At 51.7% G+C, this 22,003-nt stretch overlaps 8 protein-coding genes and 1 non-coding gene across 9 annotated transcripts; 5 read left to right on the top strand and 4 right to left on the bottom strand.

The window, feature by feature from the left end:
* Positions 1-146: 146 nt before the first annotated feature.
* CC1G_10972 (hypothetical protein) lies at positions 147-1,673 on the top strand (the record flags this gene model as incomplete). Its single annotated transcript, XM_001840257.1, has 3 exons — positions 147-202; positions 253-1,336; positions 1,401-1,673. 3 exons carry the CDS (start codon positions 147-149, stop codon positions 1,671-1,673), a joined length of 1,413 nt encoding a protein of 470 aa, XP_001840309.1.
* Positions 1,674-2,315: 642 nt separating this feature from the next.
* CC1G_10973 (hypothetical protein) lies at positions 2,316-2,758 on the top strand (the record flags this gene model as incomplete). The annotated part of the gene is made up of 5 exons (XM_001840258.1): positions 2,316-2,362; positions 2,421-2,449; positions 2,513-2,530; positions 2,595-2,655; positions 2,710-2,758. The coding sequence occupies 5 exons, from the start codon at positions 2,316-2,318 to the stop codon at positions 2,756-2,758; spliced, it is 204 nt and encodes a 67-aa protein (XP_001840310.1).
* A 237-nt stretch (positions 2,759-2,995) lies between these two features.
* Positions 2,996-4,675, bottom strand: CC1G_15683 (chitin deacetylase; the record flags this gene model as incomplete). Its single annotated transcript, XM_002910208.1, has 7 exons — positions 2,996-3,405; positions 3,443-3,531; positions 3,590-4,010; positions 4,075-4,209; positions 4,268-4,432; positions 4,496-4,625; positions 4,670-4,675. The coding sequence occupies 7 exons, from the start codon at positions 4,673-4,675 to the stop codon at positions 2,996-2,998; spliced, it is 1,356 nt and encodes a 451-aa protein (XP_002910254.1).
* Positions 4,676-5,118: 443 nt separating this feature from the next.
* CC1G_15684 (other/IKS protein kinase) lies at positions 5,119-7,912 on the bottom strand (the record flags this gene model as incomplete). Its single annotated transcript, XM_002910209.1, has 14 exons — positions 5,119-5,175; positions 5,231-5,248; positions 5,308-5,679; positions 5,724-5,871; positions 5,920-6,024; positions 6,077-6,208; positions 6,264-6,347; positions 6,403-6,476; positions 6,528-6,909; positions 6,957-6,986; positions 7,039-7,098; positions 7,150-7,196; positions 7,249-7,341; positions 7,391-7,912. The coding sequence occupies 14 exons, from the start codon at positions 7,910-7,912 to the stop codon at positions 5,119-5,121; spliced, it is 2,124 nt and encodes a 707-aa protein (XP_002910255.1).
* A 136-nt stretch (positions 7,913-8,048) lies between these two features.
* Positions 8,049-9,986, top strand: CC1G_10975 (hypothetical protein; the record flags this gene model as incomplete). The annotated part of the gene is made up of 8 exons (XM_001840260.1): positions 8,049-8,096; positions 8,145-8,261; positions 8,314-8,521; positions 8,573-8,775; positions 8,824-8,985; positions 9,034-9,684; positions 9,740-9,845; positions 9,901-9,986. The coding sequence occupies 8 exons, from the start codon at positions 8,049-8,051 to the stop codon at positions 9,984-9,986; spliced, it is 1,581 nt and encodes a 526-aa protein (XP_001840312.1).
* A 330-nt stretch (positions 9,987-10,316) lies between these two features.
* CC1G_20231 lies at positions 10,317-10,412 on the top strand. The gene has a single exon. It is a non-coding gene; the product is annotated as a tRNA-Arg (tRNA).
* Positions 10,413-10,868: 456 nt separating this feature from the next.
* CC1G_10976 (hypothetical protein) lies at positions 10,869-12,158 on the top strand (the record flags this gene model as incomplete). The annotated part of the gene is made up of 1 exon (XM_001840261.1): positions 10,869-12,158. One exon carries the CDS (start codon positions 10,869-10,871, stop codon positions 12,156-12,158), a length of 1,290 nt encoding a protein of 429 aa, XP_001840313.1.
* Positions 12,159-13,029: 871 nt separating this feature from the next.
* On the bottom strand, positions 13,030-15,434 carry CC1G_10977 (hypothetical protein; the record flags this gene model as incomplete). The annotated part of the gene is made up of 2 exons (XM_001840262.1): positions 13,030-14,800; positions 14,854-15,434. 2 exons carry the CDS (start codon positions 15,432-15,434, stop codon positions 13,030-13,032), a joined length of 2,352 nt encoding a protein of 783 aa, XP_001840314.1.
* A 5,820-nt stretch (positions 15,435-21,254) lies between these two features.
* Positions 21,255-21,901, bottom strand: CC1G_10978 (hypothetical protein; the record flags this gene model as incomplete). Its single annotated transcript, XM_001840263.2, has 2 exons — positions 21,255-21,402; positions 21,483-21,901. The coding sequence occupies 2 exons, from the start codon at positions 21,899-21,901 to the stop codon at positions 21,255-21,257; spliced, it is 567 nt and encodes a 188-aa protein (XP_001840315.2).
* Between the last annotated feature and the right edge of the window lie 102 nt (positions 21,902-22,003).

Raw genomic sequence — 22,003 nt, forward strand, 5'->3', positions numbered from 1 at the left:
TCCGTTCACACCAACGTCACGTCTACACCGGACGCAAGGTGGAGAGCTGGGGTATATCGAGTATAATTTGTTGCTTGCCACCGGTCAATGGGCCTTTAAAGTGACCAACATGGAAGGGCACCTCTCAGCTTCAGCACCCGTTGACGATGTATATCTACGACCTCGATGATCCACTGGCAAGGGAAGCCCTCGCCGACCTAGAGTGAGTGTCCGAGATTCACTAGTACCTCAACGGACTCAAAGATAATATAGCAACGTGTCTACTGCGGCATGTGTGCGCATTCTCCACCTCCGGCCCTACGTCGACAGCACAGAGCACCGTCAAAAGCAGAAGAAGCAGCAGCAACGATCTTGGACGGATTTTCGGTCTCGATTGCGGGCAAGTCATGATCGAACATCAGGGAGGAAAAGCAGCAGCAAACGGCGGACCAATGCATTACTGGGCAATCTCCGCAACCTCAAGAACCTGGAATACTTTGACCTGCATTGTCATCTCGACGACGATGTGGACGCCTTCCGACGTACTATCCCTCCAATCCGGGCTTCATGGGCCAGCTATATAGGCTCACTGCGTCGAATGACGTTGAAGATTCCGCTTGAATGCTACAACGCCCTTCTCTCTTCATCCACTCTATTTCCCCGACTCACCGAGCTATCACTCCACATCTTCGCTTCAGATTACTCCACCAACCCTGTCGACCCCATGTGTACAGATCTCGCTCCCTTCATCAATCGTCATGTCCACTCCCTGGAGTCGCTGACAGTGATTACACCCGAGACCGGCACCGCAGACCTCTCACCTATGTTCTTCAACCTCCGCTTCTTCCCCCGCCTCACCAAACTCCACCTCATATTCTGCGCACTCAGCCTAGAGTACATCAATCTCACCGGGATCCACGAATTCTTCTCGGCGCATTGTAACCAACTACAAGACCTCCTCCTGCATTTCAATAGGATGGTCGGTTTGAAACCACAGACCTTCCTCTCGGAGACGTTCTTCCAGCTCCCCGTCTTCCGGGTACCACTGCCCGTTCTCGAATCACTGGATGTGGGGTTTACAGGCTTCCGTGATTCGTCGGGACAAGGGACGATCACATACGTGCATCAGTTCCGGGGTAATTTGAAGAGGGTGTTGTTGAACCATACGCAGTTGTCTATTGGGAATGTTACGAGGTTGACGGACGGGTTCTGGAACCTGCGGTACCTCGAGATATTCGTGTACCACCTCAATCCCGCCCTACTTGACCTACTATCCTCCAGACTGACACAACTGGTGGACCTCCGTGTAACGTGTATATGCTTCTCGGGCTCGCAAGGGCCGTTCCTTTGCGCAGACGTAAGTCTTCTTCATCAGTGTCCCATGTCACCCATTGCACATACTAACCCTCTCGCTTCCACAGGACCCGGCTCGTGCGCACAAATGGTGCGCCGAAATGTCCCAACGACTCTATTCAGGCTGGTCCCTCCGGCACATCCGTCTCGACATCCTCTCGGACACCGCCAAGAATCTGGCACTATGTAAACGGGCATTGGCCAGCGCTTTGCCTGATGTCGAGACAATTGATGGCGTTGGGAGAAGCGAGGTGCTGGGACTACATGCAGAGGGCGGTATGGCGTTGTCGCATCATGTGAATCGGTGGATCTTTTCGATTTATGAGGCTGAACAAGAGTAATTTCAAATTGGAGGGGGGGGGGGGAGGGGCAAGTTGATCGATGTATACCTGTGTAATCTGCTAAGAATAAGGGATTTCGTGTTTCTTTCATAACAATACATGGTCGAGTCCTGGGCAGGATGCCTGCCTCGGGGAAAGCTTCTTGATGGGTTCCAAAAGCGGTATGCGAGCGCCCAATTCTGGAAGGCAGTCTTGGCCTCAGACAGTTTGGATCCTTGCTGACACCTGAAACCGAAGACAAGGCAAGTCGGAGCGATGAATATGATGTAAGTATCTATATTCTATATGACAGGAAGGTGTTTACACCGTTGCCTGACTTCGCTCTCAAGGCGGAACCTCAGGACCCTGCACGAAGCCGGTCTGAGATTCACCAGACAAGAGGCGCGGCGCGTTTGCGGTGACGTCACGCGTTCGATCCCGAGTCAAGGTTTGAAATTGATAATCCTACACAAAGACATGGTCCTCACTCATGACTCGGAGCACAATACCAGACATCTTGAACAACGACCCCGGCACCTTCCCTTCGTGTCCTCCACGTCCCAGACGCCCACATCCAACCCAGTTCCGAACTGTTACTACTCCTCGGTTCAAAGCCCATCCAATAGTCTTTTACAACCGCAAAGCTAAAGCCCGGTCCTCAAAATGGCCGCCTCTTCAGGAGCAGATGTGCTTCTCTACATTGTCGCAATGTGTGTCCTCTGAATCAACTAGCGTTCTTGACATTCTCTCTGACTCTTGGTGCTCCAGTTTCCTCCCGCCATTCGCGGTATTTTTAAGTGAGTCCCTGTGCCTCATGTTGAAGCAAAGTATGCCTTACAACGGTCGTTAACAACCTACAGAAACGGGATGCTCAGGCGGTGAGTATACGCCGTCCTCCTCCACGTTGTCAACCAAGGATTGATCACACACTGTTCGCTTTAGACCTCTTGATTAACATCTTGCTTTGGATTCTGGGATGGATACCGGGAATCATCCATGCCTGGTGCGCCACTCTCTTTCATTCACACACGCACTTGACTGACGCTCGAAATCCAAGGTATGTCATTGCGAAGAGACCAGAAGCGAAATATGTCATGCAGCAGTAGATCCAATAATCTTCCTCCTGTCCCGCTCTTCATGTAGATTTCATTGCCTGTACTTATCCTTATCGTTCCGATCCATTTTCTCAACTAACTTCTGTCAATGTCACATGTAACTGTCATAAAATTTCATTATGTCGAATCCAAGTAAGCTACAGAACTACATACAGCAAGGACGGAGATGACATGCTTCTCGCTTCTCATTCTATGTATGTACCGCTCCTGTTGGTACTGCAAGGATCATCACAGAATGAGACCAGCAGCCAACCCTACGGCTCCGAGAACAACGCCGACCGCACCACCGACCATACCAAGCCCATTCAGCTTACCAGCAGCACCCGACGGCAATTTCGCCTTCGGAGCATTGGTCTTGTTATCATTCGTCTCAATATACGCATTGGCATTCGGCATATTCAAGCAAGTGACCACAGGCTCAATGGTGAGCTTGGGCTGATGCGCCAGCCCGTCGGGTAGGATGTAGCCAGTGGCCACGTCGACGCCTTGTTGCCACAGGTCGTGCTGGAGGACGATGAATCCGTGGTTGAGCGACGACTCGGTTTGGAGGATGGTCTGCCAGTTGTGGAGGACCTTTTGGACTGAAGTTCCGCTGTTGATGTTGAAATCTGCGGTGGGGTGAAGGTCATGGTTTAGCCCTTGGAAGAGGAATACTAGCACTGGTTAGGGTCTTACCTTCAGTGTTGAAGACGACACTGTCAGCCGTACGCGTCCACATCACTGGAACGAGACCCATAGCCAAAGAAAGGGCTCGAACGCGATCGCTGTGGTAACATGGTCAGACACTCAAGCCTTCGGGGTAATGAACGAAGAGCCACTCACTCGATATCACCATAAGGCGGCCGCCACATATTAGGCGTAACACCAATCGCATCCCGAATGATCTTTTTGGACCACCCAAGCTCAGCAATAATCTCCTCATCCGACAAAGTCGTCATCTCCTTATGACTCCATCCATGGATCGCAATCTGGTGTCCACCATCATACTGCGCTTGCAGGATATCAGGTGTATAGAGCACACGCGAACCGACGACAAAGAAAGTCGCCTTGAGCTTTTGTTCGTCGAGGTATTGGAGCAGTTCCGCTGTGTGGTGGCCGGGCCCATCGTCGAAGGTGAGGCCCCAGTGGTCCTTGTCGACGCAGTCGGTGATGTCGTCGGGTCCGGTGCACCCACCGCAGGTCCACCAGCACCGGTTGGCAGCGTCTGCTTTGAACGCGGCGTTGGCCACAGCCTCGCAGCCACCTAAGTAACATCCAGCCGTCAGTATAGTCCGCGCGTGGTAATTGGTAGGAGGAAGAAAGCGTACCGGGGTTAGTACGTTCCAAAGAGGGGATGGCGATACCCGAGTTCTTCACCTCTTCAATCCACTGCTTCACCTCGGGCGAGTCCACAGGAGGGATCGCGTTCTCGGGTGGGTAATTTGAGATATCCCACTTGGAGACTATAAATAAGGTGGTCAGCTCGACATGACCACCCGAACGCCAGTAGCAAAGACGCACTATCAGGAAGCTTCGGTGCCCCCGACACAACAGTGGGCGTCGATCCGGGAACGGCAGTCGAAGGCAGAGGCTGAGTCGCACGGCTGACGACGGTGACCTGAATCCCCGTGAGTGGGACAGCGGTGGGATTGGTGGCTCGGAGACTGAAGGAGAAGCTTTCTTCAGCTGGAATGGACAGCATGAATGGTTCAGTTCGAGTTGTAAATCGAGGGAGCTACTGGGGCTCACCATCAGGGACGTTTTGACGGGCAGCAAGAGCTTCGTGTCGGCGAGCCGCATCCTGGTCGACGTGCGCCTCAGCAAGGGCGGCTAGGGAGAGGACAGCAGCAGCACCCAGGGTCTTCATCGCGCACCGAATCTGAAATGGGGGAAACAAGGAGGAGAATGGAAGAAGTGACAAACGAACATTGTGTGTGTCCTTAAATCTGGGATATCTAAGCAATATCACTTCGTTTACGGGACTCTTCCAGGCATGTGTTGACAGAGTCCACGCCGTCTGGCGAACGGCGACATTAGCTCGGAGAAAACATGCCAAGCGTAAGCCAAGGCAGCGCCCGAGTCGAAGACTTCTGATTACCCTCCGCTAAAATGTCCGCCTTGTGGATTTATTTCCTAACTAGATGAAGAAATAGATGAAATAAGGAACGCGACTTTGTACTTTGAATAAAGGAACCACCGGGCTTCACGGGCAGCGTTTGAACGTGAAGGAGTTAAGCTGTTGACAACGACGCGACTGTCCCGACTTCAATCCGTTCCGTCAGTGAGTCATGGTCTGGCCGGGTAGCAGAAAAGCGGCGATCCAGCGCCGTAGCGCACAAAGTTGAGATGCAGGGTTGCCAGTCCCAAGGAAATTAGGAGCCCACGGTGCCAGGGCTCGACCTCAACCACATTGTCGACAATCGCCGCACCTATCAGCACCGTTAGCACGGCTTGACGGGGGTGCATGTGCAGGTCGGGGCATACGCGAGGTATGCTCAAAATCTGGTGGGAAATAACGGATCAACAACATTGAATACGATGGGTAACGGTTCCTAACACACCTTTGAAACCAAGATGCAGCTTCGGACAATGCGCAGCCCAATTCGTCCGTTTCGGCTCCTCATTGCTTTTCCTATTGCCTTCCACACTGGATTGCGTCTCACGATTAGACGCCCGTAGTTCCAGTTTGATCGCAGGCGGTTAATGAAACTTTTCTTTTCGTTTTCGTCGGGGCCTAGAATTTCTGATGGAGGCGGTAAACCCAACAGCCGTCGTTTGTCCTCTGAAGATACTGCAGGATGCACAGTCGCATCCTGCGTCTCCTCGATGGTAGCCTCTGTGGACGGTCGCTTGCGGTTGACGGGTACAAGGGCGTCTGGGCTGTTGGAACCGCTACGTCGTCTGGGTACTTCGCTCAACGGGTCGAGCTTCGCCTAGGTCAGATGAGAACTGAATTGAATGATACAGGTTACGATACCTTTCCTTCACGAACGGCCGTTACCACACGATCACAAGATGGGCGACCAGCAGGTGATTTGTCGAGCAAACGTTCCAGGAGAACCAAAAACGCCTTGGGCAGCCGACGTGCTTCGAAACTGGTCACGAGCCCAGAGGTCGCCTTGAATCTGGCGAAGGGTGAGAAGAAAGCGGAAAGTAAGTGGCACCTAGCATACCCAGGGTAAGATAGAACTTCCGCTTCCAACCTCTTCATCTTCTCGTTTTCCTGCCCTTGGCCCAGACTAGTGGGCTCACCGTTGGCATCGCCTTCTGATGCATATCTAGAGGCCATCCATAAGTGAGGTAGTGGTATGCGCACAAGGAGGTACCCACCGATAGGGCAACTTGAAGAAAAGCATCTTGTGCAGTATCATACCCAAGCTCCACATATCCGACTTGGAGTCGATCTGCTGCAATAGGCCTGTTTCTGGGGAGGGTAGGGACTCGGGAGAAGCGTATTCTAGACTATGGAATCATCCAAGGTCAGATCCGCAAACCTACTTTGAAAGTGGCTACTTACGTTCCCGTATTTCCAGACCGAGGGATCCGACCAGAGCTGATCATGTCGCGAGAGGTGCCAAAGTCTGACAACATGGCTCGAGGGCTAGTGAACCAAGGGATATTAGCCATGGAGTATGGTTTGGTGCTATGAAACCTACATCATCTTGCCGTCGTCCCAGGTTAACAGAACGTTTCCAGGTTTGAGATCCAGGTGGAGGATGGATTTCGAATGCTATCACTCAAGTTTAGCAGTCTACCCGAACGCCAACGGGAGTGGACCCACCAGAAATCCCAGCCCCTCGACAACATCTTGGAACAGACTCTTCACCTCGTCCGCACTGAGCAAGTGAACTGGAGCCCATTGTTTATTCCGCCGGTTTCGCCTATCTTCCGAAGCACCGTATCCTTCGCGTACCAGGCGTTCCCTTTCCTCGGGTGACGCCTTTTGGAAGGCCCTGAAAGCTCTTATTCGGGCCGACCGACTGTGAATGACCTCTGGTTCTGTGGACGTCGATGGCGAAATTTGAGGAGTACTCTCGTCAAGGTTGAGCGGCGAAGGGTTGTGGTCGAAATCGAAGCGGCTCGAAGCGTTGTGGTTTGGGACCGGGTGGATATGTGGATGGGAGGGCTTCTTTCCCTGTCGGATGTCAATGAAGTCGTCGAGACTATCCTGGGTTAGTGGATGGGGCAGTTGAGATGGAACAAGTCTTACCTTCCCCCTTCGGCCCATTGCATGAGGACGCTGGAAATTACCAATGAGACGAAGGAGAAAGCACATTGACTTTGCTACATACTGGAGCGTTGGTATCCGTGGTCCAAACGAAGAGAACTGGCATGTCTCTAGCCACGAGTGGCTGAGAGATAGTTAAGTCGAAGCTTCGGTGACAAGAAATAACAATACTGACTGGTATGTGACGATATTTGGATGGTGTAACCGTTCAAGTAACCTCACCTGTTAAAGGAAAGGGTTAAACACTAGCTTAGTCCAGGCAATTGGGACAAACTTCACGGAGGATCTTGAGTAGGTAGGAATGCGATTCCCCTACTGCAATCTTCTTTACAGCGAAATGCCCAAGCGGGTTCCCGTCGAGCATATGCTACGGGGCTCGTTAGCAATGGTTTAGACACCCCTCAAGTGTGGTTTACCTGGCACAGGTATACAGATCCATTAGCACCCATCCCAAGCTTATATTCCTCCTGGAAGAAACGCTTAAAGTAGCCTTCTGCCATTTGTTCAGCCTGGAACGTGGTCGAGCGGCTGGCTGGATCTTCCGAGGTAAGTCCAATAGGTGGGCTCGAGGGCCTAGAGGTCGTCTCATTCGATACGGCCAGCAGCTGAAAGTAGTTTGGCACCCTAGAGTGGTATGCAGGGTCATCGTCGTGCAATGAATCCAAGACCTCAGCCTCATCATCGACGTCGTTCGGTTGGGCGTGGAACCCCGGTGGAAGATCCTGCTTGCAGTAAGGACATGGTCGTGGTCTCCTTGTCGCTATCAGTGACGACGACGAGGCCGCAAGGTTCGCAGGGCGGCTGATCGTGAGGGCATGTGAGTGGGGGTTGTACAGAACGACCTGGTTCGAAGCATGAAGAATTGGTTGCCATTCAGACTCTGAAGTCGTCGATACCAGTGCCACGGTTGTGCGAGTCGGTGAAGAAGGGTTGCTCATCGTTGACCGCGACGTTGAGCTGGCTGGAAGTGGTATGAGCTCATCGTGCACGAAAGGGGGTCTTAATGATCGTCACACATTTCAAACTCCGCCGACGCGGTCATCACGGTGCGCTGTTGGGCTTTGGACCGCGAACATGACTTTGTTTTCTTTCCTCCACATCGACGACAGCGCTGACGATGAAGTATGAACTTCCCGAATTCTCTATGACCGACATAAACCTGAATTGCAGACAGCGACCACCGCCTTAACCGCGATCATCACCGCAGCTGTTCACGACCCCAACCCTGCCATCCCGCTTTCTGAAATCTACCACCAGGTCGCCCAGAACAACGGTGCTGCGTATCTTGTAAGGAATCGAGTACTCTGTTTACTGCTTGTCCTGACAATGTGGCGGAAAGGATGCCTTGCATGTTCTTCCTGGACTACTACAAAGCAGTGATCCAACTGCCCGCGACATTATCAGCATCCTTGGGGAATGCGGACCAGCCAAAGAGGTAGCAATCGCGGCCCAGGAGGCTTTGGAACGTCTACGGCCTCGACTGGACGGAGATGACGAAGACCCTCCAGTACAGACACTGCTTGAGCTCATTGGCCTGTACACGAACGGTGAGCAAACCGGTTTTCCTGTCCTGCACACCCTAACCGAGAGTTTTTCAGTGATTCCACGGATAAAACTACGAAAGAAGTCGGCCCTCGATACGGTGAAACCTTACATTGGAGAGATACAGGAAGTCATCCAGCTTGCATCTCATCTACTTTCCACCGAACAGTCTAGAGAACTTTTACTATCCACATCACTGTTTGTCGAACGTGTGTATGGCTGGATCGAGAGCAGGGACACGTCTACATCTGACGCAAAGGTATTGTGCTTCTGTCCCCGAGATATACCGACCTGACTGGCACTCCAGGTAGCCTTGAAGAAGCTACTCTTTTGCTCCCTGTCGGCCTCAGCTCCAAGATTGGACGCAGCACTTGCACAGCGGACATTCGAAGAGCTCTACCCGCGTCTTGTTGTGCGAGCGCCTCAGGCGCCAGTCGAGAAGGCTGATGAAAGTATAGCTGCAGCTTGGGTGAGTGCACTTTCCAAATGTCCGAGTCGCGCTTACCATAGATTCCAGAGTGCCTTGAGACTTCTTGGCCAAGCCCAATCGGATGTGGCGAAAGATCCATCCCAGCCATCGATCGTGCTATTGGCGCATCTGAATCTCGCTGAATTGGTTCAGATAGACCTCTCCTCGATACGCCCAGTTTTCATCGCCTCGATCCAGTCAAACTTAATCATCGACCACACACTGGCCCTACTGCTCAAGATCCTACACCAACGAAAAGGCGAACTTTCCCCGGAAATCCTTATTCCATTGACCACAGTTCTTCCGACACTTGCCAGTGGACACCCGGATGCACAGACACGACACCAAGTTTTCCGAATTCTGGGGCTCCTCCTTTCACGATCTCCCCCACCCTTGCGTCTCCAGATTCTGCAGGACCTCACCTCCAACTCGGAGTTTCCCCAGATGCGGGTTGCAGCAGTGGGTTTGGTGAAGGAAGCTGTCCTCGAAGCTCTGTCATCGGAACATCCTCGAAACAACATCTTTGCTTCCTCGGCCTTCTTACGCACGTTTGGACCCATACTGTTCCAGCCCCGTCCAGCCGATGTATTCGATTCTTCGCTTTCGGTCAAGGAATTCGACGAGACCCAGGAACCCAAACGGTTGGTTGAGTGTTTGTCGTTGTATTATATTCTTCTTGTGAGGGATGAACAGAACTTGGTGGGTCGATACTGTCGCTTTTGAATCGAGGAGATCTAATGCATGTCTTATTCAGACTGGAATTCGGGATAAAGATGTCACGCGTAGTATCGAGCACAACCTCCTCAACCCTCTACGGAAACAACTGGATGCATGGTCAGCACAGCCTGGAGTATCTGAAGGTGAGTTTAATTCATGGAGTTCTCCGTATTCATGATTGCTGACTTTCTGGGACAGGCCATATTCATGATCTCATGCCGGTGGTGTCTCTTCAGATGAGTCTAGACAGGGTAGACTCTGCCAAGAAGCAACTGTTCGAGTAAAATATCTAATCAATATGCAGCCTAGGGCATCTGAAGGTTTTCTCTGTTCACCTGCCGTTCAAATTCACGATGACTGACCATCTGGGACAGGGCGACCTCACGATTGCAGCGTCTTCGAATGAGCCGAAACAGGGTAGACGCTGCCAATTCCAGTACTCTGTGTAATCAATAGCATCGTCCCTTGTGTTCACAACATCGATTTCAAAAGTCTTCGTTACACCGGCGTAAGTGCCCAATTGAATTCCGTGATGATTTTGAACTATGTTTTCACAGTCTCCTCACAAGACTCTTGCATCCCCTGATACTTGCTTCTACTGGATGCTCGGCATCGCCAACGTAGCACAATGGTAGTGCGTTGCTTTCCTACCTAAAAAGGAAATAGGTCACGTGAGGCAAAGGTTGTGGGTTCGATCCCCATCGTTGGTTCTCTTTTTCTTCTTTGTGATATGTTCACCCCTCCTCGTCTTTTTGCACTAAGTCGAAAACCTTTTCTACAGTGCTGTGACATGTTCTCCCCCCCCCCCCCTCGTCTTTTTGCACTAAGTCGAAAACCTTTTCTAAAGTGCGGTGAGGAGCGAAAAACAAAAAGGTAAACATACTTGTGAATTTGTACTAATCCCTGACGCTTTCAGTTCGAGTTTCCGAGCCCTTGTTTTCTGTTTCTTCCTATCTGGAGCCCTCACCATGGTCTTCCACAGCCTTTTCGCTGCCGACACTCGATCTCTCCGTCAGGAGATAGTACATGGTATGCGGCGCGGCCTGGCGTGCCCTTTAAGCTGTGCCCTGTCAAGCCGCCCTACAGAGCCGAGATCGCCGTCAGTGACAGGGACGGTCTTATCAAGTCGCTCGAGGAGGCCGCATGCCTTTCATCCCTAGTCCACTATGGTCGACGTTGGGCACAACGAAATAGAGCAAGAAACAGCTCCCCAAGTCCGGCGTTCTCTCAGCGGTCGATTCCAGCTCCTTGACCCGAACGCCCTCCACCGGATTTGGAGGTCCTGGATTCGAGGGGACAAGCCTACCATGCACGAGGAGGCAGTCATACCCGTCCAACCACCTTCAAGGTATTCCACAGAGCCGGAACCAACTCGTCGAGAGATTGAGAGACTCTTGGATATAGCAGAGGTGAACCCCGATGCGCCCAAGAAGGTCCGTCATCTCAAGATTATGTTACGAGCTCACGAGTTGTCGACGTCGGTTTTCAACGAGAACGCGGCGCGTCTCTTGGTTCTTGTTCAGAAAATGACGCGGGTGTCGAGGTTTACTTTTGAACTTCCGGAGATTCCTGAGACTGCAGGTCTTGGGGCCTCGTGGTGGAGGGAGACGATGACCGGGAAGGGTCGGGAGGTGTTCGTGCACTTGTTATCACTTCCTTCATTGCGGCATCTCGATATCGAGGGGATAGAGATCCCATCCACTTGGTACTCCCGTCATCCCAAGCTCGAGACTCTTAGAGTCTGGGATTCCTTCTGCCTCGACCCATCGGAGTCGAACCTCGAGCGCCCGTCATGGCCGCGTCTACGGGCGCTTACCATCGGACGCAAACAATGCCAAAGTATCGCCAACCTCCTCGACCTCACCCTCCGCACGGCACCCCACTTTCTCAATTCCCTCCATGCCCTACACATCCAATGCTCCAACGCCGATATTCCCAGTTTAAACCAAGTCCTACGGCTCAATTGCAAGAACCTAACCGAGTTCTTCTGTTGCGTGGGTTTCAATGATAGAATGACGCAAGGACAGGTTCTCGATCTCCGCTATTCGACGAAATGCAGGACCATGGCTTTTCAGTTTAACGCGCCACAGGAGAGCTACGCGTCTGCCTACCCGCTTATCTGGTCGACACTTCAAACCATCCCAGCAGGGACGGTGGAAGACCTCCACCTCCTCTTCCGATGTTCGTGCCCTCTGACGGAGAGCCACGATCCCTGGGACCCATACCCCTATTGGAAGGACCTCGACGACTTCTTAGCCCCGCGTATGCTGGGAGAGGATGGGAGCAGGCTTAGGACCTTGAGTGTGAAGATGTGCTATGTGCGGAGTTGTACGGATTGTGTGGATGGGTATACGTTGTTCCCGGTTGCGACGTTGGCGCCGAGACTTGAGGGTCTTCGGTCAGCGATGATGCCTATGGAGAGGATTAGGTTGGAGTACACAGGTGAGAAGCCGTAGTGTTTAGGAGTTTGGGACTTTGGACTGCACGGACGGACAATAATTTCTTCACATCGATATTTTTTCTCGTCGGTTACTTACATCGCGGAGTTGCGAATATGTATAGTCTCTTAGAACTCTCGATAATGGACTGTCGTTACAAGTTCCAAGTTAAGAACCCTTCCTTCTCCACTAGGATTAATTCAACTCGGACCCACAGGAAGTTGTGCGGACTTTTAAGTTTGAGAACTTCAATGAAATGTGATTCTCCCAGCGTCGTGTGTAGAGAGGCTCTATAATTAACGATATGATTCTCCGAGACCCAGTTCGATTTGTAGGCGCTAGGGTAGAGGGTATGAGGGAAGAGAGTTGGCATTGCGAAGCCCGTGGACGATTGAATCGGGGTAGCGTAGGGGAAATGTGTGGTAGTAAGTCCGCTCAATACGATTGGCTTTACCACAGTGGATGAACGGTGAACACAGACTGCGATTTCAGCGCTCGAAACAAAGTATCGTTGTTTGGAACACCAGAGGGAAGCGGGGACGCGCACCCCATCATGAACTGTACAGCACATGGTGATCCGAATCGAGATGACCTCCATCGATCCGAGAGCCCTTTCAATTTCTTCCCACCATATCGACCCTCTGCTGGGGGATGCCTTTCACGCATTTTCTCCTATCAAATTCTGTCTCGTTCTCTCACCGATTCAACGCGTCGTTTTCCAGTGATAAGTTAGATGAATTAACAAGAAACTAATGTACACGATAGAGGGGCATATTCGAGAAAACAAGAAAGAAACGTAAAGTTTTTGTCATCTTGAAAAAGTTACTCGACTGATCTTCTTCTAGGTGGCTTTCCTTCTGACCACCATCGATTCCTATCCAAATTCGCATCACCACATCAGGGCAGACAACCCCGCAAACAGCAGACCAAGCTTGATAACGGCCTTGGTCTGAGGGCGCAACTCGAGGTCGATGTTTCGCAGCCTAGGGACCCATCGCTGTTCCTCGACGGCTTCCTCTTCCGTGGGCTGCTCTTCGTTGGCCTCGGCCGTGGGGGTCGTTGTCGCCTTGGGCGGGATCGGGACGGGGTCGCATCGCTGGCGGATCGTCCTCATTCGCGCCTCTTTCTCGGCATCGTCGGACGGGGTCGTTTCGATGGCCCTCTTCAATGGGTTGCGAGCCTTGGTTTTGACGGTGGTCGGATTCGCCTTGCCCGACTTCGCTTCACGTTCAGCGCGGTAGCCCTCGAGCTGTTGGGACTTGTGGTAAGCCTTATGTTTACGCACAGAAAACAACAAACTACTTGCCCTTGCGTGAAGCCCTCTGTCTGGGTCCCATGTGATTTTCCTGGCGGCCGCAGGAAGCTTCTCGTTGCGGGAATGCCAGTCGGTGGTCTCCCTTTGTAGAGTCTCCCGCACCCACTTGCACTCCCTCGCTGTGGGCAGAGGAGGGATTCGAGGGGATCTGAACGACCCCCAAGTGCGAGAAGCAGACCGGGAGGGTACTACTTGCCTCCCAACCCTCTCGCGCGTCCCGATGGTGCTGGCCTCCGACGCCCTGCTCTCCGCTTCCTGGAACCTGAGCCGGGATTGTTCGGCTTCCTCGAGTAGCTCCCAGATTGGTGGTGCCCGGGGAACAGTAGCTGTGAAGGTGGGGGTTGGTAGCTGGAAGGGTTGGTATGTTGGCTGGAGACTGGGAGCCGAGATCGGGAAGCTGAAATTGAAATCTACAGCCGCCGAGGGTTGAACAGTAGGCATGAGCGCGGGGGGAGCGTTCACTGGGTGGGCTTGAGGGACGGATGGCGCGAAAGGCGGCGGTGCCTGGTTTCCGGACAGCGGGGAGTTGTAGTTTCCGGCAATGCTGGCGGCGATGGGGGCTTGCGTCGAAATATCGTCATCCTGTTTGACGACAGCGTTCGGGAACGCTGATGCAACCGAGAAGTCGGCAGAGGACGACTTGGAGGCAAGCTTGGGGAATGGGATGGTGGATGGTTGGTATCCCCGCCTTTGCTCGCCTGGGACCTTCACGGCCAATCCGACCAGTGGATCAGCCATCTCGACCGTGTTGGTCCTGCGGATGCCATTCCTGGCTGTATTGGTTGTGACAAAGGTTTGAGGTGACACGGGTTCGGGCGATGCCACACCCATCTCGACCTCGATACATGGTTGGACGATGCTGGGGACTTGGGGCTCTGGTGAAAGCATCGTAACCGATTTGGCTCGCGCAAAAATCCTGGGAGGAGTGGTTGGAGGGGCAGTCAACGCCATGGCCCCTCGCGGAGGCGAGAGCATATTAACCTCGACGGATGGGTGTACTGTGACGGAATCCTCGCGCACGGGCGAAAGCATCGTGATGGACTTGGTTCGCGACAGCATCCTGGGGGGTGTGGCCAAAGGGATGGAATGGGGAATGAATGGGGGAGGCGAGGTTGCACCAATATCCATGCCGAGTTCTTGCGTCGTGGTGGGTTGATGGACGAACGATTCATGGATAGGCGGAAGCATCGTGACCGTTTTCGTCCTGGTGAACTTTCGAGGTGGTGTCGTGAACGCGTCGCGTTTGGCCTTCTGGGCCTCGAGAGCGGCTTTCAGCGCACGACTGGCCGCCGTGTCTTCTTCGCCATCCGAATCAACGTCCACTACCACCTGTTTGCCTTTTCCCCTTCAACAAAGTCAGCAACATGTCGAGCGAGGAAGAGAAACTGGATTACTTACTTGGATCCGGCAATCTCGATCCCTGATGGCACTGGCACCTCCGCCTTCTTCACTGTAACGTCCTGCATCGTCTCCTCGTACGATGCCAGCCCTTCATCCTCGCTTTCAGTTTCAGTGTCTTCATCGTCCTCGTTCTCCTTCATCGCGACTTCCGAACCATTTGTTGGGCGCTGCTTCCTCTGTCGAGTGGGCTGTGGCAGGATGATCTGCGCCGGCGGTTGTGGCATGGCCGGCTTGGGCTTCAAGTTCAATCCTTTCAAGAAACGGTCCAAGCTGGCCCTGCGTTGCTGCGCAGCCGGCGTCTCTGGTTCTTTGGCCTTCGCGCTCAACTCGCGAGACACATCTCGGAGGAGTTGGTCGGCATCGTCGAGAAGGCTTTTCATCGAGGTTGGGACTGAGTCGGTGTCCTTCGATCGTGGTTGGATGGGCGTCTGTGGGATGGTGTCCTTGGTGTCCGATTTCGACGAGTTGGTCGAGTCGTCGCTCTTCCTTCGTCGCAGGAATTGGCGTCTGATCATGGTGGGTCTGATAGGCGAGGAGTCGGGCTCGTGAGTTTCGTTGCGGATAGGGCTCGAGGACATCGTCGTGGTTGAGTCGATGGACGGTGAGTTTAAGGGTTTTTGGTTTTAGATGACTGATAGTCGATGGAAGGTGGATAGATGGTGTAGTGGATGGATGGAAAGTGTGTTGGTGTTGGTAGTTTGACTGGAGCAAGAGTTCACTGGTAGGAGATGGTAGTGGTTGAAGGTCAAGCTGTGGACGAGCGGTGGTTGAACATAAAGAGTTGAATTGGTGCCGAGTCACGTTGTTGAATCCCTTTGTCTGTGTTCTCGAGTGGCATTGATGTCATAGGAGGTGAGTTTCCCACACTCTTGTTTGCCACTCGTGCTCTGCAGGAATGCCACTGGCGTGCTTTGAACGTGATATTTGACCTCTTTGAAAGCTCTCCAATGCGTCGGGCTATGTTTTGGTATTATTACTCTGACGAGGGGAGCTGGAAAGTCAGTTCATGTTTTTGGTGGCTCGACGCGTCGCGAGTCGCGTCCATTAAGGAAGGACGTGTTCCAAATTTGGATTCATATGGGTTAGGGTTAGGTATCGCAGTTGGACGGTGCGAGTTTGGTTCCTACTGCCTGTGGTGCCTTGGTCCAGAGCATTGTTTCAATCCCTTTCTCTCCCGTGAGGGACTTGGTCTGGACAAGGGATCTGAGGTGGCTGCTTGAGGACCCAAAAGTTGCCAGTACGTAACGAGCACCTTGCATCGATGCGTACTAACCATAGGTTTTTCTCGGATACTTGGACGGAGTCATTGCATTTCTGCAGGTAGCCTTTCTCTAGGTGAACGACGAGCTAGCTGGAGAGATACGAGGCCTATTTCTGGGCCAGAAGGCCTAGATGGATTGACATGCTCGTGTCGCCGCACGATGAGCTATTTGAGCATCCGACACCGTCTTCTTGTTTCTCGGAAGGACACTTTCCTTGCATAGACATATTACTTCTCGGTTACCTATGTTGCGGAGTATGTATGTTTCTCTTTAACACTCCCAATGGAACCATTCCGCAGCCCGCCACAGATTCCTTTGCCATTCTTGACTCGGACTACTTAGTAGGAATAAGTATTTCGCGTCGGACTCGAGAGAAGTTGTGCGGAGTTTGACACGAGGGAATGGCTTGGATGAAAGCTCTAACGATATGCTAACTGGGGCTCTACAGTTAAATGTATTTTTGTGACCGCCGTGTGTAAAGTGGCTCTATAAGTAACCATGTGAACCTCGGGCACCCAGTTCGACTTCAGACGCTCGGGTACTTAGAATGTAAGCCTAGGGAAGGGAGAACAGTATGCCTGACTCCCCGTTCGAAGAATGAAGGATCGAATTGAGGCGATGTATAGAGCAAGAGGCTCAGTGATAGGCTATTTTCTACCGCAGTGGATGGACGTCGCGGCTGTCGAGCGCTTAGTATGAGCCTTGTCGAATGGGTTGTCAGCCGCTGCGAGTGTGATGAGCGTTTAAAACTGCTTTCATTTTCTGCATTAAATCACTCCGCCACTCTAGGATGTAGGAAGTTTCAGAAATTTGAGTACATCCCGCTGCAGAGGAAAGGGTCAATTATGCATTCCTGAACGGAGAGAGGGCGTCACTAGCCTCTCTACTTGGTATTACGGCGTGCTGGATTCCAGCTGCATCCAGCTTCTCTAGTCCCGTGAGATATCCAGAACGCTGCCCATAATGGGGGGATGTTTGAGCTCGGACCGGATCTCTCTGTGTCCATGTCGGGGTCAAAGAAGAACTTCTGGTCTAAGAAGGCCGGTTTACATGTTTCGGTTCTCAGAGTTGACTTTAAATTGTCAAGAGTGACATTATATCCACACTGAGGCTCGAGCCGGTGCTCTTGCGAGACTGCAGTCTGCAGTTGCTAGTAAATGAATACACCGTGGCTCGTCTGAACAAAACTGTGATGTACTTCTGTCCACTTTCAAAATTTATATATAGCTTTGAGAAGACATTAGTTGACAGGATCCAAACCAAGGGCCGGACAGGAATACAGACTCGGTACGGGCCATTCACTCTCTTCACGTATGATAGTATACGCCACTGTCTCGAGGCAATCTCGAATAGTGTCCACTGCGTCCAACGAGAAACTGTCGATGAGTTGTGACGCATCGTGAGAGAACCCGCTCGTTTCACTCGGTCAAGTCGCAGCCGCCTGGTTGTGCCTAATTGTACCTATCCAAAGATGTTCTGCAAAGACGTGGCACCGTGAATGGGCTGAGCGATGTGGCACCCAGATTGAACGCAGCTGTTTCAAAGAAGGCATACTGTCAATGCACTAGAAAATAGATTCGGGCGTGGCCCTTGCGAATGGAGCCCCTTCACCGACAGTTTCGGGAATGCAAGTACTGACCATCTCTTCATCGTTCCCTTCGATTGCAAGCGGACTGGCCTCGAGGCTCGCATCGACGTCGAAGCTATCGGATCCGAGGGCTTGCACACCAGATACTACGAGTCCAGGCTTTCGAATGGCTTGGTATGGTAATAATAACGTTTCCGAAACTGAGGGACGCTGCCTCGAGGCTCGATGGTGGTACGTACAGACACAGATTGGGTGCAATCGCGCTCGGCGGCTGGGAAGAGGAGTTACGAGAACTTCTGATCAGGCCTTGACGTACTTACATACTTACTCGAGGTCGGGGTGGTGGTCGTAATGGTGCTAAAAATAAAAATAATTTTCCAAATTTAAATGAGGGTATGGGTGAGTCCTTCACGGGAGTGAGCTGCACTTGCGAGTACAAATGCTGTATTAGTTTACATCTACTGTAGGAGAAACTGACCTCCAGACTAGCCTCGCAACCTCTGATCATCCCGCCAATGTGAATGATAAACGACTTAATTTCCGGGGAACTCGCAAATGATCTGGCGGTGCGAGAGCACTCGCAGGCGTTCAGACTCGCCGGATGCCCCTTGCGGGTAGTCGGAAATCCGTCATGGAATCTCGTTTTCTTCCACATACGACGAGTACCAGCCCTGTACCGGCGCTTTCTACCTGACTTTGCAGTGTGCTTCAACTCGATCAACTGCTTCATTAAGTGGCAACTTTACTTTTAATAACTTAGTGATTAAGGCTCACCTCTTCACATTCACGAAGCCGTCTAATAGATCTACTGAATCATCTGAATGTGATTCTCCCCTTTGTCCCTTTGTCCCTTTGTCGCCGTCTTTGACATTGCCGCTTCGAGCGTAGGACACCCGAATACGCCCATGTACCTTCCCGATTGCTCCAGCCACCCGAGCACAAGCGAGCGCCCATGAAACTGGGGTCGCAACAAGGTCATGATCCTCCAAATTCCGGAAGTTGGATGCCTTGTTCTCGCCTTTTCGTCACCCAAGTTCTATGAAATCTCGTCATCGCCACTGCACTAGACTCGTGATGTTGTGATTGTATCACCCAAACTGTCCCTGCTGTATATTACTCGACATCGACCCTGAACACGAGGCTTCGAGGACTTGCTCATTGGAGAATCGGGAGTTTTGGAGGCTGGCCCGCTAGGCCCACTTTGAACTGAAGGGGAAATTACTAGCGCCGTTTCTTGAGAGAAGCGAAAAATCCTTGGGAAATATGAATTTTGGGGGGTTGAGTAGAGCCGTAGACGGTGATAATTTGTGGCAAGTGGTGAGACGAGGAACGTCTGAAAAGAATAGGGCGGGATGTAAATGGCTCATCGGGGTGGGACCGATGCCATGACACCCCATAGTGCGCCAGCGGCTGGCGCAGCGCGAGAGCGCGCAGCCTGAGCGAACGTTCACACGGATATCCGTGCCGGTGGGAAACGCCCACATAGACGCCCACAAACCTTTGCTTGCCTCGAGGCAGCTTTCTTCCCAATTCTTCATCGATGCGATATCATTATCGATAACTGGGGAACTGTGAAACTCATGAACTACTGAGGTACTTGGCACTTGCACCCGAAAGCCGGTTTCAATTTCATAGGACTGCTCGGAACTTCATCTGGAAGGACCATTCATCTTACACGAAATTTACGCCGCATGGACCTAAAGGTAATATATAGATTTATTTCACGGCGTTTCACTAATTAGTGGCTTTCGCCGTCTGCTCAGAAATTGCCCCGATCTTCGCCATTTTGAGAGCTTTGTGCCGCTTTTCAGGATTCAAGCGGAGCCATTGAAGTTGAGACGGGTCGGCGGGTTGCTCGCCACCTTCGATAAATGTAACTGTTAGAGTTAATCACAGCAATGGAATGGACGCGCATTCAGGAACGTCCATGGATAAGTATTTTAAGACTTGAAGGTACGTATCAATGTTTGACTGTCCTCTCTTGTTACACCTATAGAGATGAACTTTCTTGAGCATGCCATATTCTGCCCACGAAGCGTCACTGACAGGAAGACGATGCTGACGACTTTCCCTTGTCTAATCTGTTTGTGGCGGTGGAAGCTTGAGCTTGAGCTACATACCCCACCATATGTTGCAAAGTCTATATGAACATTCTTTTCGTTGTCACGCTCAAATTTTTGGTTTTGTGTGGAAGTGGCTCTCGCAAATTTTGCCACATCGTTTTGGACGCGATCGGCTTTCTTCCATGTGTAATCTGGGGAACAATTTTTCATCGGTATTCCTTTTTGCCACACCTCACTCGGAGTCCCCATTCCCATTTTTCGGTTCTCCCAAAGTCGTAACGGCCGCAGCCAGAGAGTGCTATCTCGAAAACAGGGTGATGACGTCATTGCTATATATCTCCCGCTCGACCGTTGGCTGTCTTCGTTTCTCGAAGACTCGAGCGCTTGCATCATAGGGGTGTTAACTGCAAATTGCTGTGATACTGTAAGCTCGAGGCGCAGAAGATGCAGGTTCTACATAGAACGTCTGGGAGATGAGAGGATGGGTGCATCAGTGGTAGAGTGGGATAAATAATGTATTTATGTCGTCATCTCTCTATAGCGCACTCTCAGAGGAAACTGAGATACGGCTTTCTGGTAGGAACATGGAAGAGTCCTGGCTCCCTGGAAAGATCGAAGAAAGCGAGAAGACGAGAAGAACATAAGTCGATTCTTAGAGCCTTGCATCGAGAGTTTGGTGTGTGATCAGTCAGTCTATCTATGGTGGTTATCTGCAGCTGTTGCCTTGGGTTGGGTCGCATAAATTGGCCGTGGAGCGGGTGTCTGTCCCCGGAACCCCTGTTTTACGCGGAACGGGAAAACATAGACGATAAGATTGCGAGTGAGCCTTGTAATTGGGGCTTTACGAGCCGTCACACAAGCTCGGTGGGGCACCTACAGTACTAGGCGTCATGTAACCTATGGATGTGGAGTCGTTCCATGCAAGTATTGGCACTAATCGACAGGAAGTATCACTCATTCTTCCTACATAAGTACTCGCATCGCGTAAGTATGATTAGAACTTGGTTTGGTCGAGAATCTTGTTAGATGGATGGATAGACAGACAGATAGATAGACATGACTTCATGAATGGGTCGACGGATGGATTGGAACGACTTGAATGTCTTATCGGGATCCGTGTGGTATTAGGGTTGCTTCCTACTAGTGTGGTACAGTATCAGTTCAACCGAGACAAGACGGGTGGAAGGGAAGCATTAAGCTTTCGAATCGGCGGTGAGAATCGCGGATTGCTGTTCAAGAAGGGGGGCTGTGAGGACCCTGCTATTTTTAGGTCCACATTCGACGTCCGATTGAAGGGTCTATCTGGACCAAGGGAAAAAGCGAAACGCTCGCACAACAGTCGCACAAACTTCGACTGCAGTAAGTTCGTGCTCCACAGACAGACTACAAATCCCACCGAGTGGGTTACTAACCATGGACGATCGTACCCTACACCACCGACTTGCCTTTTTTCAATCTAATTAGTGGTGAACCACAGCCAGGGGTTTATATACATTGTTCTACATTGACACATCGAAGCCAATGGGAGTGGGAGATCTCCAACTTGGAGTTGATGCTCGAGCGAAGGAGGTGCACTTGGGAAACGTGCTTCCACGTATTGTGCGAAAGTAGGGTCTTGAAGATTGAAGACTGCCTAGAGTGAAAATCAGGGACCGGTACAATGGTGCCTTCATTTAAGACTATGCCTTCCATGGAGTGTGTACTAGTACTTACTTGCTGAGGTTTAAATCGCAGACAATAAGAAAGAATCCGGCGGAGATTTTTGAGTTTAGTTGTTGGAATATGGCAGCTTGGAGCGAGTAAGGGTTGGGGTTGCGCACTGATAGGTGCTGTATAGGGAGAATGGTGGACGTTCGCAGTTTGTGTTGCTCGATTTGCAGATGGATTAGCAAGAAAGCGTCATGATAGGCTGGTTCAAAGGGCGTTCTGTAGGCTCGCTTGCCTGATTCATCAATGATAAGGAGGCCAAAGAAAGCGGAGAGGACTCGGAGTGCTGCACGGTATGATGTTGAGGATCGGCGTGCCAGGACATTCGTCCTATCCAGAATGACACCTTCGTTAGCAGACGGAGCTCCAGTGTTACCTAGGGGAATGACGACGAATAAGCTCGTCTCGCCTGGATCGTTTGACATTGGCATTGGCATTGATAAGGAGTCGTTTCTGATAGAGTGTGATGTTTTCAAGTTAGTAAAGCGCTTGGACTGAGCGTTACTGGTGCGTAACATGCTGTCATT

Source organism: Coprinopsis cinerea (genome assembly GCF_000182895.1).
Source record: "Coprinopsis cinerea okayama7#130 chromosome 11 map unlocalized cont3.11, whole genome shotgun sequence".
Taxonomy (NCBI): Eukaryota; Fungi; Basidiomycota; class Agaricomycetes; order Agaricales; family Psathyrellaceae; genus Coprinopsis; species Coprinopsis cinerea.